This window comes from Rhinopithecus bieti, unplaced genomic scaffold (assembly GCF_001698545.2).
Source record: "Rhinopithecus bieti isolate Rb0 unplaced genomic scaffold, ASM169854v2 scaffold_16999, whole genome shotgun sequence".
Lineage (NCBI taxonomy): Eukaryota > Metazoa > Chordata > Mammalia > Primates > Cercopithecidae > Rhinopithecus > Rhinopithecus bieti.
Window position 1 is genome coordinate 971,881 of NW_016808939.1, and position 14,808 is coordinate 986,688.

At 36.5% G+C, this 14,808-nt stretch overlaps 1 protein-coding gene across 3 annotated transcripts in view; it reads right to left on the bottom strand.

Moving 5' to 3' along the window:
* Nucleotides 1-13,871, bottom strand: part of SPOCK3 (SPARC (osteonectin), cwcv and kazal like domains proteoglycan 3) — a 506,317-nt gene extending 492,446 nt beyond the window's left edge. Inside the window, exons 1-2 of one of the 3 annotated variants that reach the window (XM_017887898.1) lie at nucleotides 13,719-13,871; nucleotides 13,250-13,438 (exon numbers count right to left, since the gene is read on the bottom strand). In XM_017887898.1, coding sequence (XP_017743387.1) covers nucleotides 13,250-13,438 — 189 coding nt within the window. In that variant the 5' untranslated portion in view covers nucleotides 13,719-13,871. The remainder of the gene's footprint in view (nucleotides 1-13,249; nucleotides 13,439-13,718) is intronic. The other 2 variants (XM_017887896.1, XM_017887897.1) reach the window with 2 other exon arrangements.
* Nucleotides 13,872-14,808: the final 937 nt, after the last annotated feature.

Here is a 14,808-nt window from a genome sequence, read left to right on the forward strand (position 1 = left end):
TTTTTTTTTTTTTTTTTTTTTTTTTGAGACAGGATCTCACTCTGCCATCCAGGCTGCAGTGCAGTGGTGTGATCATGGTTCACTGCAGCCTCTACTTCCCGGATCAAGCAATCCTCCCACCTCAGCCTCTCAAATAGCTGGGACCATAGGCATGTGCCACCACACCCAGCTTTTTTTTTTTTTTTTTTTTTTTTAATTTTTGCTGAGATGAGGTCTAGCTCTGTTACTCAGGCTGGTTTCAAACTCCTGGCCGCAAGTCATCCTCCCACCTTGGCCTCTGGAAGTTCTGGAATTACAGGCGTGAGCCGTCCCACCCAGGCTAGTATTTCTTTTAACAGCTATTTCTGACCACATAAGATATTCAGACCGCACTTTGATATCAAAAAAGGTCAGTAATAAAAATGCCAGTAATATGCTGTTGCCAAATATAGTACCTCTATAGGGATAAACATTACTATTTGAACAGTATGTGATTTGAAACTACTGACATTTGTAAGACTAATGAAGGACAGGCAACTAGAAGTTTCCTACTGCAGCTTCAAGATATACTGATCAAATTATAGCAAGATCATAGTGATTCTGCATAAAGGACAATAAATTCTAATACAAATTACAAACCTTAATCAATTTCTTGGTCTAGCAGGTAAGAAAATAGTCAATGTGACCATTTAAAAGGACCAATCTATATGTCAAAAGATAGAAAATCAAGCCATGTGCAATGTGCCACTCCTGTAATCTCAACACTTTGGGAGACTGAGGCAGGAGGATGGCTTGAGTCTAGTAGTTTGAGACCAACCTAGGCAACAAAGTGAAACCCCAGCCTCTACAAAAAAAATTTTTTTTAAAAAAATTAGTCACACGTAGTGGCATATGCCTGTAGTCCCAGCTACTTGAGAAGCTAAAGTGGGAAGATCACTTGAGCCCAGGAGTTTCAGGCTGCAGTGGGCTATGATGGCACCACTGCACTGAAGCCTGGGCAACAGAGCAAACTGCTGTCTCTTAAAAATAAATAATATAATAAATATAATATAATATAACATAATGTAATACAATACAATACAACAAAAAAAGCAGTTTGAGCTGTCTGTAGTAACTGATTTAAAGTGGTCAACTGATAATTTTAAAAAACATGGTCTTTAGAATTAGAAAGTCGTTTCAAACTTCACTGATTTTGAGCAGGTTGATTAAGCTTGGTGATAATGAATCACTTTATTTGTGAAAGAAGATTAATAATCTCTACTATTCTGATTGTTAAAAGATTTTACCAAAAGAAAAACACATAACCCAATTAAAAACGGGCAAAGGACTTGAGCAGACATTTCTTCAGAAACGATGTACAAGTGTCTAACAAGTATATGAAAACATGCTCAACACTACTAATCATTAGGGCAATGCAAATCAAAACCACAATATCAACTCACACCCGTTCAGATGGCTACTAACAACAACAACAACCAAATGTAAATTAACAAGTGTTAGCAAGGGTGCAAAAAAATTGGAACTCTTATCCATTGTGAGTAGGACTGTAAAACAGCATAATCACCATGGAAAATAGTATGGCAGTTCCTAAAAAAATTAAAAATAGAATTATCAGATGATCCAGCAATTCCACTTCTGAGTATATATCCAAAGAACTGAAAGCAGGATCTTCAAGAAATATTTGCATACCTATGCTCATAGCAGCATTATTTACAATGGCAAAGAGGTAGAAGTAACCCAAGGTTTTTATTGACAGATAAGTGGATAAATGTAAAATATATATACAATGGAATATTATTCAGTCTTTAAGAAAAAGGAAACCCTATCACATGCCATAACATGGATGAAACTTGAGAACGTTATGCTAACAAAAGTCAGTCACAAACAAACAAATACTATTGTTCCACTTATATATCTAAAGTAGTCAAATTTGTAGAAATGAAAAGTAGAATGGTTGTTACCAGGGGCTGGAGGAAGGGTGAAATGGGATATGGTTAAATGAGTATAAAGTTTCGGTTCTGCAATGAAAAAGTTCTGGAGATTGGTTGCAAAACAATGTGAATATACTTGACACCACTGAATTGTACACTTAAAAATGGCTAATATAGTAAATTTTATGTCATGTGCTTTTACCACAACTAAAATTATATATAAACATATATATTATATGCTTATGTATAAACATATACATTGCATATTTATATATAAACATATATACTACATATTTATATATAAACATATAACATAGCTATGCTAGTAGTACGTCCTAGTATAGGTAAGCGAACGAGTGGAGCGGGCGGGCTGACGGGGTTATTGTAGTATGTATAAACTATATTTTGCGAGTAGGTGAAGAGGAGCGCTAGTAGGTGGATCAGAGGAGGAAGAGAGAAGTATGTAAACAGAAGAGGCGTAGGGAAGGGAAGAGAAGACGAGAGGAGAGGAGAGAGAGAGGAGGGAAGGAGAGAGGAGGCAGCGGAGAGGAGAGTCTAGCGAGAAGTATATGGGAAGAGCGGATATGAGAGAGTATGATGAGATATGTGTGAATATATGAGTATATTTCTATGATGAATATATAACATATGTGATTATATAAATATATATTATGTTTATATGTAAATATATATTTATATAGAGATATTATATTATATAGAGAGATACTATATTATATATAGAGAGAGAGATATATTATATTAAGTGGGATAATATATTTAAAGTGCCTAGCATATAACAGAGACCCAAAACAGCATTAACAGATGAGAAAGCATTACTCTTCCATGTTTAAGGACAAAGTCTTTGGAGCCAAAATTCTATTACTGGAGACAGCCCTGACTGATACTTACTAGCTGTGTGATCTTGGCCCTGAGTTTCCTCAGCTACACAATGGATTAACAGTTGCACATTCCATATGGGGATATTACTAATTAATACATTTTTAAAAACTAGTCAGGCACAGTGGATCATGCCTGTAATCCCAGCACTTTGGGAGGCCAAGGTAGGAAGATCACTTGAGCCTAGGAATTCAAGACCAGCTTGGGCAATATAGCCAATCCCTATTCCTAAAAATTTTAATTAAAAGTGAACTTATAATAATCCTTGCTTGTGATATGCCATATTAAAGTGCTTGTTATTATTACATTATTATCAGTTTCTAGACAAGGAAGAGTCTGTCATTATGTTTTATTATAAAATTTTAGCACTTAACCTCACTTGATATTTTGGGTGAGTGTATTTTTGCCATCATCATTCTCTATAGCCACAGCAAGTAAAATTTTGAGTATCCTATTCACATATAATATAGACTATTTGTGGATTTAGCTCATTTTTAAAGGTAATTTGGTTAGAAAACAGTCATTAATTAAATTAAAATCTTTTAAAATTATTTCCATCAAATATCTAGTGAAGTTGTATTTACTTTATAAATTCTGACACCATAGTTTTCTAACACATATTTTTTCATTTTCATTATCTTTGCCATCTTGCTTACTATATACATGTTTAGCACACTATTAAAGACATTGGGTTTAAACTTAATTACCATGGTTAGTTGGAATTTTCAGATAATAAAATAAGACAAAAAGAGGAATCCATCATAAAATAGTATGGAAAGTTAAAATAGAGTCTATTTTTCCTTGCGTATTCAAAACTGTAGATAAAGATGTGGGATGATTTTATTGATGAAATGCTATAACAATCTGAAAATAGAAACATTAGCATGTAGTTCATTCTAAATCCACATAACAAAAGCTTAAGAGAATGCTGTGGAAAAAGAAGCAATTTTTGTATACGCCACTTGCTATTTGATTGTATCAAATAGCCATGTATACCAAATGTAAGTTCCTTTCCTAATTATGTCAATAGTAAACCAAGCTACCAAATGTTCACACCTAACTATATATACATATATATATACACACACACACACATACATATTTTACAGATAAATGCAATAAAAACAGTATTTAAACTTTTTTTTTTTTTTTTGTGAGACCTAGTCTTGCTGTATTTCCAGGCTGGAGTGCGGGAGCATGATCTCAGCTCACTGCAACCTCTGACTCCCTGGTTCAAGTGATTCCCTTGCCTCAGCCTCTGGAGTAGCTGTGATTACAGGCACGCATCATCACACTCAGCTAATTTTTTTGTATTTAGAAGAGACAGGGTTTCACTTTGCTGGCCAGGATGGACTCGATCTCCTGACCTCAAGATCCACCTGCCTCGGCCTCCTAAAGTGCTGGGATTAGAGGCATGAGCCACCATACCCATCCAAAACTGTCTTTTCTATATTGAAATAGCATAATTTAAATAATCAATAACTTTTCTAATCAAACAGCTATGAAAATAGAATACTGAATTTAATTATCTCTGTTTTACAACAAGAGTGATAATATGGCTTAACAGTATCCAAAACATACAAGCCACATATAAAAACAGAAGGAATCTACCTCACACAGATTCTGAAGATTATTATTACTTATTCAACATGATGTTTTTAAAACCAATAAATGAACTAATGAAATATACTGGTGCTATTCCTGAAGGAGGGAATAAAAATTTTTATTAGGCCATTATTCTTAAATTCTAAATAGAAAAATCTGCAATATATATTCAGAGGTCGGAGACAACATTTCTGATTCAGACCATTATTTCCTCGATAAAAGAAAGAGCTTGTGAGCAGAAAATTGAAGGCCAGATGACTTCTGGTGGAAGAATATTAGGGAAAGCATCAATCCTTTGGGAGAAATGACACGACTGTAAGGGAAAAATAACTGTATGAAGACTTTTTACCTTACATATTTGTATACCATATTATTACTATTATTAATTTAATTATGTGTGGGTAACATATTAAGCAAAATTATGTAATCATCCCTTGTAATATAATCATGCCACGAATATATATGAAAAATGATAAATAAATATGAACGTTTTACTTTAGCAAGTATGAAGATGGAAAAATCAAGGATCTCTCCAAAACACAAAACCTGATAGAAAGTGCAATTCACCATCTCTGTTTATGATTCAGTTAAAAAGCTCAGGCATTCTAATTGCCAGTAATCTCCTACGTCAAGAAAAAAAAAAAAATCTAAAGAGTAAAGCCTGTATGGGAATTTTGGCAAATCCAATTTGCTGCAGTTTTAATTTCCTAACTGTCCCAGAGATAGTAGAACCAAAAAGATTGTTTTCTTTGCTTTCAAGCCTAAGAGCTGCATGAACCTGGCAAGAGTGTCACTGCTAGTATTATTTCAGCAAAATGTTGTTTGTATTAGTGGTACTTTCCTTTTTCTGCATCCAAGGAAATACACCAGTAATAGCAAGAGAGTATCCTGTTCTTTAACTAAGAGATGTGAGAAGTAAATTCTGATTCTTGCCTACCAATCACCATTAATGCCTTAACCCAGGGAATTCCAGACCCATGACCAAAGATCTACAGCTCAAAAAAGATTTTGCAGAAGTCATGCTAAATGATTTCACTAAAGGAAAACAGCCTTGGTATGTAGATTCAGGCTCTCCTTAACGTGATAGCTTTTTGGATACTCTGCTTTGGTTTTGACCTTTGAAATTTCCTTTTAGAAATTAGCACACTACTACTTACCACCAAACTCCTACAACTAGAACAGTAGGTACTAGGTGTTGTAGTTTTGGCCCAGCAAGCATGACTCAAGCATGTCCATCATAGCTAAGAGGATACTGGGATAATATGGAATTTGGAAGAAAGATTGATTAGGGAGGAAAACAACTGACAGGCAATGATAAAAAAAAAAAAAAATTCCCATCAGAGGACACAGGGGTGGAGACTGAGAATATTTTCAAGAGATGTTTAGATGATTGAAAGAGCATAATCAGATACCATAGTTACCAAAATTTTCTCTGAGTACTGAATATTGCTTGCTTTCTTTGGTGTTGATGATTCCTGTTAAAGACTAAATTTCCCGGTATCCCTTGTAGCTAGGTGTTGGCATGTAACTAAGTTCAGGCCTGTGGGATACAAGTAGAAGTAATGTGTGATTACTTTCAAGTGAATTCTGGTGCCAGGTGATTGTCCTAGATTTTCTCTTAAATGCCTCCTGTTAGATAGGAAATGGCCATTAATAGAGAAGCTTGCTTGAGGGAATAACCCTGAAAGCCCAGGCCTGGACACCCACTTCTTGATGGTCTCATGCTTGCGAAACAGAATTCTATCATTGCTCAGGTACTCTGATTCAGGGTCTCCTTTCTGCAGGAACTTAACCTCTCTCTAACTAATTCATTGGCAGTTGTAAGTGAGGTGGAAGAGAAAGAACTAAATCTCAACTGTCAGTAAAGTACCTGGATTTACCGATAGAACCATTAATTGAAGTTCAGTAGTTGAAGAAGAAAGGGAAGACACTAGTGTTTGATATTATCTATTAGGCAGCAAAAATATTTAAAGATGTTAGAGCAACACAATTATGTTGTCAAAGAGAAACTATGGAAAAAAGAATTGAACCAACTGGCCGAGGGAGCACCATGATGCATGTCATTGTCATCTGCTGTTGACCATTCTAAAACTGGACATGACAGCTTGGACATGGCATTTCTATTTTGGCACATTTTGGAACTTATAGGACTAATGTGGTTTAATACTTATAACTTTATATTTTATAAAAATTGAATTTTTACTTAAATTACAAAACTGGGCTTGAGGTGGTCAGAAATTGAACTGGCCAATAAAAGGCAACACAGCTCTAAAAAACCTTTAGGTAAGGATTTTTCAGTTGGCAATGTATTTTGAATATAATGTCACCTCCTTTAATAAGTATTTTCTAGTGATAACTCTGAGACAATTATTGTGGTAACGCTAGGTGAATTGTAGGATTGTGGAGAGGAAGGGAGACTACAGTCTGTAGCTATAGGGAGTTCACAGTCTAATGGGGTGTCCAAATCTGTAAACTAGAAGAAGTAGAAAGAGTAGAAAAGATGAAATGATTTTCATAAATGAAAAAGACATATAAATACTCCAGGAGCTTATAGAACTTGGATAGTATTTATAAAAAGTCAAAGATCAGTCTTTAAAAATAAGTACATAAAATGAAATAAAATTATGACCCAGATCCTGAAAACTAAAGTTGTATAAGAACATACAATGTCACTCTGAGTCACAATCATAAGATCTAAAAGCATCCAACCCCAAAGTCTTACTGTCAGAGTAGCAAAATAAATGCTCTATAGCAGTACACGATGTTCCTTTTGTATATCTAGCTAAAAAGTTTAAATATATAATCCCAAACAAGCTGTAAGAAACAGAAAAGCACACTGTGTCCACACATGTAACAGTAAATGAAATCATCTCAAGTTATAAGATGCGGAAAACCTAACCAGGAAAAGAAAAAAAATAAAGAAACCTAACATGTCTTAACATTTTGGGGGTGGGTAGATGGATGTTGGCTTTCTACTCAACACGTTATGTGTAATAACCATAAACATATATGGTGCATACAAAAAACCTATAGCACAATATACAATTGCCTCTGTATTCAGATTATTTAACCTGTTATCAATTTGACATACACATATATAACACATATATGTAGATATGCATTTATGCATGAATCTGCACACATAAATACATATAAACATAGACAACAACATACAGAGACAGAGTCATTTGTTTCTCTTACTTACACTTTTACACGTAGTTACACTTTTCTAGTCATTGATTGGAAGTTATGAGAGCCAGAGAGTTAAAAGTATTGCTTGCTTCGCTATAATTTCTGTTAGCATGAACCCATGGAAAATCCACTAAAGTTTTGTGATCAATTCATACCTCCTGAGAGAATCTGATGACATGATACCAGCTCTAGCTAAGATTCCCTCCAGAAACAAACAGATCGGTGGACGTTCTCTGACCTGCCTTCCTCCATCATGTGATACCTGAGGACAAAACCAAACTTAAATCCTGACTGGCAAACAGGGTAGTGGTTGTAGTAGCAGGTTTAAAAAAATAGGAGTGTGGAGTTTGTACTATGATCATGATTTAACTAGGGATCCTGATGACAAAAACAAGAGTCAGGATGCTGCCAGAGCCTAGCCTCTTGCTGCTGTGGTTGCTCACTGGCCCCACAACTATCAAAGATTGCTTATTGCTTCTCTTAAGAGGTCAATTGCCTCTCTCCATTAAATCTCCCCATGATTTAAACAATATGAACAATAGTCCAATAAAAATACTATTGTGTGCTACAGTCTTCACCAGCTCTGATCTGCAAATGTATATACACTATATTCACAAGCTTTTAAGAACTAAACACAGTGCTCATAATCACCAAAAAAGCAAAAGAAAGAGAGAAAAATACTTATGATAATGCACTCAATTAACTGTGAAGAATTCCCAAGAAATGCCTATGTTCTCAACTATACTGAAATGTAGGTAATTATTACCACAGTTACAAATGTTGCTTCATAGTGAGAAACACTGAAAATGTACATTTTCATAAGAATTGGATATCCATTATGGAGAAAGCATTCTTAAACAGAGAGAATAGTAGTTCACTTTATTAAATATGTCCAAATTATTAATAAATTTTAACTTTATTTTGATACATATTGTTGAAAAGTATAATGGTAAAACTTTGTTGCCAGAAAGGAGGATCCCTCAACGGTAACAGTATGCCTGTAACTCAAGAAATATAACCAGGGCACATCATAAACCTAAACAAAGTACTGAGAGAGCATTCCTTATAGATTCTCATTGTTTGAATTTTAATGACCTGTACAGCTATAGAATACTTTATTTGGAGTAGACATAGAAACAAATTGTTGTATTTACTTTCTAACAACAGTAGAAGTTGATAGACCCTCAGGAATCTTTACTCCTCTGTAGCCCACTTAGTGCCAGGAAATATCCCTGACCATCATCCATTATCTCTTAAATAATCTGTGCACTTAAGAACCTCACCTTCGATGAAAAAGGCAAATAAAAAGAAAAAACAAATTAAGAATGTTCTACCTACTATTCAACACCCGCAAATCAGGTATTTTTTAAAAAGTCAACTTATAATTTGAGTGCCTCTGAGACATGTCAGCCTGTATTTTATATTTTCTCAATATTCTACATGTCCTTTAGCTTACATTAAGGTTAAATTGTAGAACTTTCTTATTGCATTAAATATATCTAAAGGATATTAAATATCACTTAAGGAATAAATGTAAACTGAAGTTGATTATGGTTTCTGTAACACTAATGGTAACCATTCCTTAAAACAAAAGTTCAAAATGAGCCCCAGGTATTTTATTGAAAACAAATTTAATTTAATCTAGAACTATTTGAATTTCCATTAAAGGGTATAATCCTGTTTTATTATATGAGTTACTTAAAATTAGCATGTCCATCATTCCTCTTTTTTCTAAGCTTTTATTATATTGATGCCTAAATATAATATTTGAGGGCTTCTCATATTTTACCTTTTTTTGTCATTCCTAATTACTGCATGTATTTCAATGAAATCAATAATAATTTTGATAATGTTATTATACCATGCATTACTAATTAATTCACTGGTTCCAAATTCCATACTCATTTATTACATGATAAAGGATATGGTTTAATTAAACTATAAAATACAAATATTTGAAATATGCAATACATAATTGTATATTTGTATTTGAGCTAATACAATATGAGCTAATAATTCAGTTTCCTCATAATGATCCTGATTTCCAATTCTCCTAATATATTCACAAGAACGGGATGTATGAATCCTTTACTCCTGCTCTGGGAGAAAGTAATGGTAGCCCCACAATTTTTCCACCGAGGAATCTTGTATACTACTCAACAGAGCCCCCCACAAAAAAAAAAAAAGCATGTAACCAGTATATGTACTGAATATATACCATTGTCGAGAGAGTTTTTATTTTATTTTATTTTAAAATCCCATAAGTATAACCTAAGTAAAGCATGCTGGCTCTATCTACTGTACTTATGCTTAAATGTGTTGACTTTTCTATATCTTTAGATTAAGTGAAACTTTTATGCTTTCCTAAAACATAGATATTAAACTCTTTATCAGAATTTGTATACTAATAACCAAATAAATTAATAATTTTCAAAACAGTGAAAGCTCTTTAGGCCTATAGCATTAAGTGTCGTACACTCCAAGAGTCCTTCAAAAGGACAACAAAGGTACTTTATTCAACAGACTTTGCTAGCATAGAGTAGTCAAAAATACTGGAGGTTTCTCCTATGCTAATACCTACTCATTGTAAGCTTGTTTCTCCTGTGTTAATACCTATTAATTGTAAGCTTGTCTTTGCTTTCATTGCTTCTCTAGCATTTATATTGAGGAAACTGAGATAATGAGCCTCAGTGGCAGTAGTTCTTATGCTCACCTACTCTCACCTAACTCTATCCACTCTCTTTGTTCCTAAAGCTTTATTGTAAATCAATTATATTTACATATATATATATTACAAATAAAATATATAAAAGTAACATTTATTTTAAAATTATTCAATTAAAATATAATGCTAAATTGTATTTTTAAATATTATTTAAGATAGTTTTCAAATGTATTTCAAAAGAAGGAACAGTTCAAACTTTCATTAAGGAGTTACTTGTAAAACAGTGCTGATTATGTAAAACAGTCAGGAGGAAAAAACTAATCATAAGGATTAATCCAAGCAATAATTATGCTGGTGCTTCCCAAAGCTTTTTTATAAATAAAATGAATTATATTTTATGGGGAAAAAAGCATAAAACAAAAGTACTTCAGTTAAATTGTTTCTCAAATAAGAGGTTCAGAATTCCATGTTTCTTTGCCCTCATATAAAGTAAGTACATAAATCATTATTTGCGATATGAATGCTCATGCAGAACATTTAAAGGTAGATTCATGCAGTATAGTATTATCTCAAGTAATGTCTTATCGCCATGTGCTTCTAGCTGAAAACCAACTGAAAAATAACATCCTGAGAGCTACAGAAAAGATTATTAAGCTAATGATTCCCCAAAAGGGAAAGAATATGCATAAATAGCAGTGGGGTGGATGGTGCAGATAAGGATTCTATATTATGCATTCGGAATTATTATGTGAGAAACCACACCTTCAGCATACATTTTATCATGTTAATAATAAGCAACAGGTGGTTCAAGGATTAAACAATGATAGCATTTATGTGCTCCATTCCCTCCAGAAGTCATCTTTACAAAACCGTAACTGTCTTACTAAAATGGTAATACTAAAACTTGATGAAAGTTTTTCCAACAAACCAGTATTATATGTTTAGGTATTGCATATACTTCAAAACAGACATTTGCATAAAATGTATCAGTAAATCCTTTGAAAAAATTATGCACAATTTTGATGAACTTTTTCCTTGAGATCATAGAGCAATACCTGAAAATGATATAGCAATAAAATACTGTCTCTATAGAAAGTGACTCCATAAATTCTAGCATATTTAGTTCTCTAGTAGGCAACTCAGCTTGTCTCAATAGTTTAAATCACATTCACAAACTGCCCAAGTCACTCAATAATTCAATAAAGTAAATTGAATAAAGAGAAGACTACGTTATTCAACATTTAAAATACATTTTAGAGAAGAAAGCTTTTATCTCTGCTCTCGTTGAAGATAGCAATACTCTTAAACAATTCTGCCAGCGAGGAATCTTGTGTAGTTGATTTTATCACTATCCAGCGGAGCTAAAAAAAACACCCCAAAACAAATAGAAAACAGCATGCAACCAGTATTATCTACTAAACATATCCTATTGTTGAGAGGTCTTTCAAAAATTCATTTCTAAAAGATTTTAAAGCAGCCATTAAATAATGAAATGTCATAATGTCAAACACTGTTCAAATACTGATAAAATGTTCCATTTTTTTTTGCCAAATGACGGCGTGATAAACAAATTCTCTTTAGGTTTAGGAATATCTCACTCGCTATCCTTTTTGCTTGTACTCAATATTAGTGTAAACTTAAATATGCAAGAGGTATGTTTTTATAAGGGCATTTATTTAGCAATAAAATGATGCTTAAACTTTGTTCATAAAGTGTATGTAGGCAAAGTTCTCCATTAAATATTCTCAATCAAATGACTAAACCTAATTTTAAACTAAAAATTTATGTTCCTTCAGGAATCCCTCTGCTAGGTTTGGCTTGTCAGCTACTTCATGTAGAGGTTGAGAGAATGGGTTAGAGGAGGCAGGATGAAATCTAGCCTAGGCTCCCATTTATTTTCCCAAATGGTGACCGAATCAGAGCTGATGAAAGAAGTTAACTCATCTCCACGTAGTGCACTGCAGATGTACTCCACGAGAAATTCTCTCAAATGTCACGGTAAGTATTGGCAATGTGTCTGGGAATCACGCTCGCTCCAGTTCATGCCTTCCGCGCTTTAAAGGGTGGGCTGGGGGCGGTATTCAGCCATCTGGGCGGCCTCCTCACTGGGACAACCGAGTTCAAGGCTTCCAGTCGTACCGCGCTCTGTATGTGAGCAGCTCTTACTGTGCTCCATTCAGATCAGGTGAGGAAAAAAAAAATGACTGGCAAGTCATGGCCACTGGCTTCAAGTGTCTAAACCTGGCTCCCTCTTAATAACCCTTTTGAAAACTCCCCAGAGGAGTCTACGGTTTAACTCCTTCATCGCTGTCACCTGCAACCCTCCCGCCCTCGCATCCCCTTCACGCAGATTTCAAGGCAGTGATTCATTTTGGAATAAAATGTAATCAAATACATTGCAAACATGTTCTGGATTAAAGTCATGTTGAAGCACAAATCTGATCGACAATTTTATGTAATCGGGAGCAGTTCAACGAGTCCCTACTGGTGCCGCCAAACATCCTCCCACTCTTGGAGAGCGGGCATTTATAAATCTTACATCTTCCTACCTCCTCCCTCAAATTCCTTAATGGACCATTAGCGACGGGATCGATCCTAGTTACTTTAGTAGCGATACATCGCAAAGGCACATCTGCTGTGTTTACCAGTGCCAGAAACACCATTCAAAAGTTGAGAGGGTAGAGCCAGCACTTTCTAACCTTTGTGGGCCGGGAGGGGGCACAGGGGAGAGCAGGGTGGGGGAGGAAGAGTGGGAACCTTGTGAGACCTGAACTCCTGTGCATCCAAGAAGCAAGCCCTTGAAACAGCTGGGAGGGGGCAGCGGAACTGTGAACTTCTCCAGCAGCCCTGCGCCGCCGCACTTCCCTAAATCCCTCTCCTCAGAAAACGGAGCCCACTCCCCACCCACACCCGGCCACCGCGGCCCCCGCCACGGAGCAGCGCGCGCGTGTGCCCGGGGATGGGGGTGCGCGGCACTTACGTCTCGGAATTTGTTCCACTGTCCGACTTCCTTGTCATACTGAGAGATTGTAGTGAGCCATTGTTTATCATCCAGAAAATTACCGCCGTCCGACCGCCCCCCGGCTGCAGCCACCGCCGCGGCAGCTGCGAGAGACTGACTGCACCAAGCGGCTGCACACACACACAGTACGGCTGACACCTTGAGCATCTGGGAGAGGAGACACAACGGGGGTGGGGGGGGATGTCAGTGTCAAATAAGAGGTACGAAGCCAGGGGCGACCCTGGAAAACATACATTAGCAACGACGGGGGTAGAGGGAAGAGGAGACAAGCAGAGGCAAGCGTGTCCCCTCCCCGCAGGCTTTACCCCCAAAAGCCGGGCACTCACTCATACACACGCAGACCCAGAGGAGAAGAGGTGGGTATAAGGAAGCAAGCCCCAGCCACAGCAGCCCGAGCGGGCAAAGAAACCGCTTCCTGGCACATCACCTTGTTGTGAGCCAGCACTGTGCTCGCAGCTCCTGCTGGAAATGCAGCCCTGCTCTGCTAACTCGCTGCTTTCTGGAGCTGCTGCACGCGCCGCCGTCTCGAGCCGTCCACTCAGCTCCCTGCGCCCGGCGCGCTCCCCCCATCTCCACCCTCCCTTCGCGCGCGGATCTCCAGCTTACTCCCCTCCGTTCCCCCTCCCTCCTCGACCTCCGTTTTTTTCCTCTTCCATCTCCAGCTGCAGTTGGCTCCGGATACGACGCTTGGCTGGAGTCAGAGGACGAGTTAGCTTCTAGCTTAGGAATCCTTATCTGCTTTGTAACCTCTCCCCTCCAGAAGAGGTTCTCATGTTCGCGAGACAGCCTGCTCATTCTCTGCTCCTGGATTTAACACAAAGCTTACTATCTCTCGCAGTTGCCTCTGCTCCACAATTTCCAGGGTTGTCAGGCAGACATGAGAAATGAGATCTGAGGACAACTTTATGCATCAACAAATAAGAATACCTGGACTTCCTACCCTGTAAAGCTCCTGGACTCAGCCCCTCCCTAAAGAAAGGCCATCTAACCACAAGGTCTTGGGAGATCTGTTTAATTTCAGAAAATTTAAAGTTTGCTGTGAGCTTCCGGATTATTACCGAAAACAAACTTTAATGTTAAAGGTTGCAGTTTCTTTCTTTCCTTTTCTTTCTTTCTTTTTTTCTTTTTTTTTTTTTAAGAAGAAGCATAACCAGGTAGGGCCTTTGAGAACACCTATGTCTCCCACATACTCTAGCTGCATTTTTCCCTTTATAAAAACTCCCTGGCAACTGTATTCTAGAACATAGAACCTGAATCAGAAACTTCAAAAGCCTACTGTCTCCCTCCTGCAAAATAAGAGAGTTTTGAAGCCTGAACACCAATTTACCAGTTTTGTATTCCGAACTTCCATTTATGACAAAATACTTGGCTTTCCATGTCTTTTCTACATATTCTAAATAAACTGGAAGGAAATCGGTAATTAGCCCCCTGTAGAGAAAATCTGATACAAAGAATCTCTCATACTTAGAGAATTTAGGTGAAATGAATATTACACATAAATCAAGAAATGTCTGCAA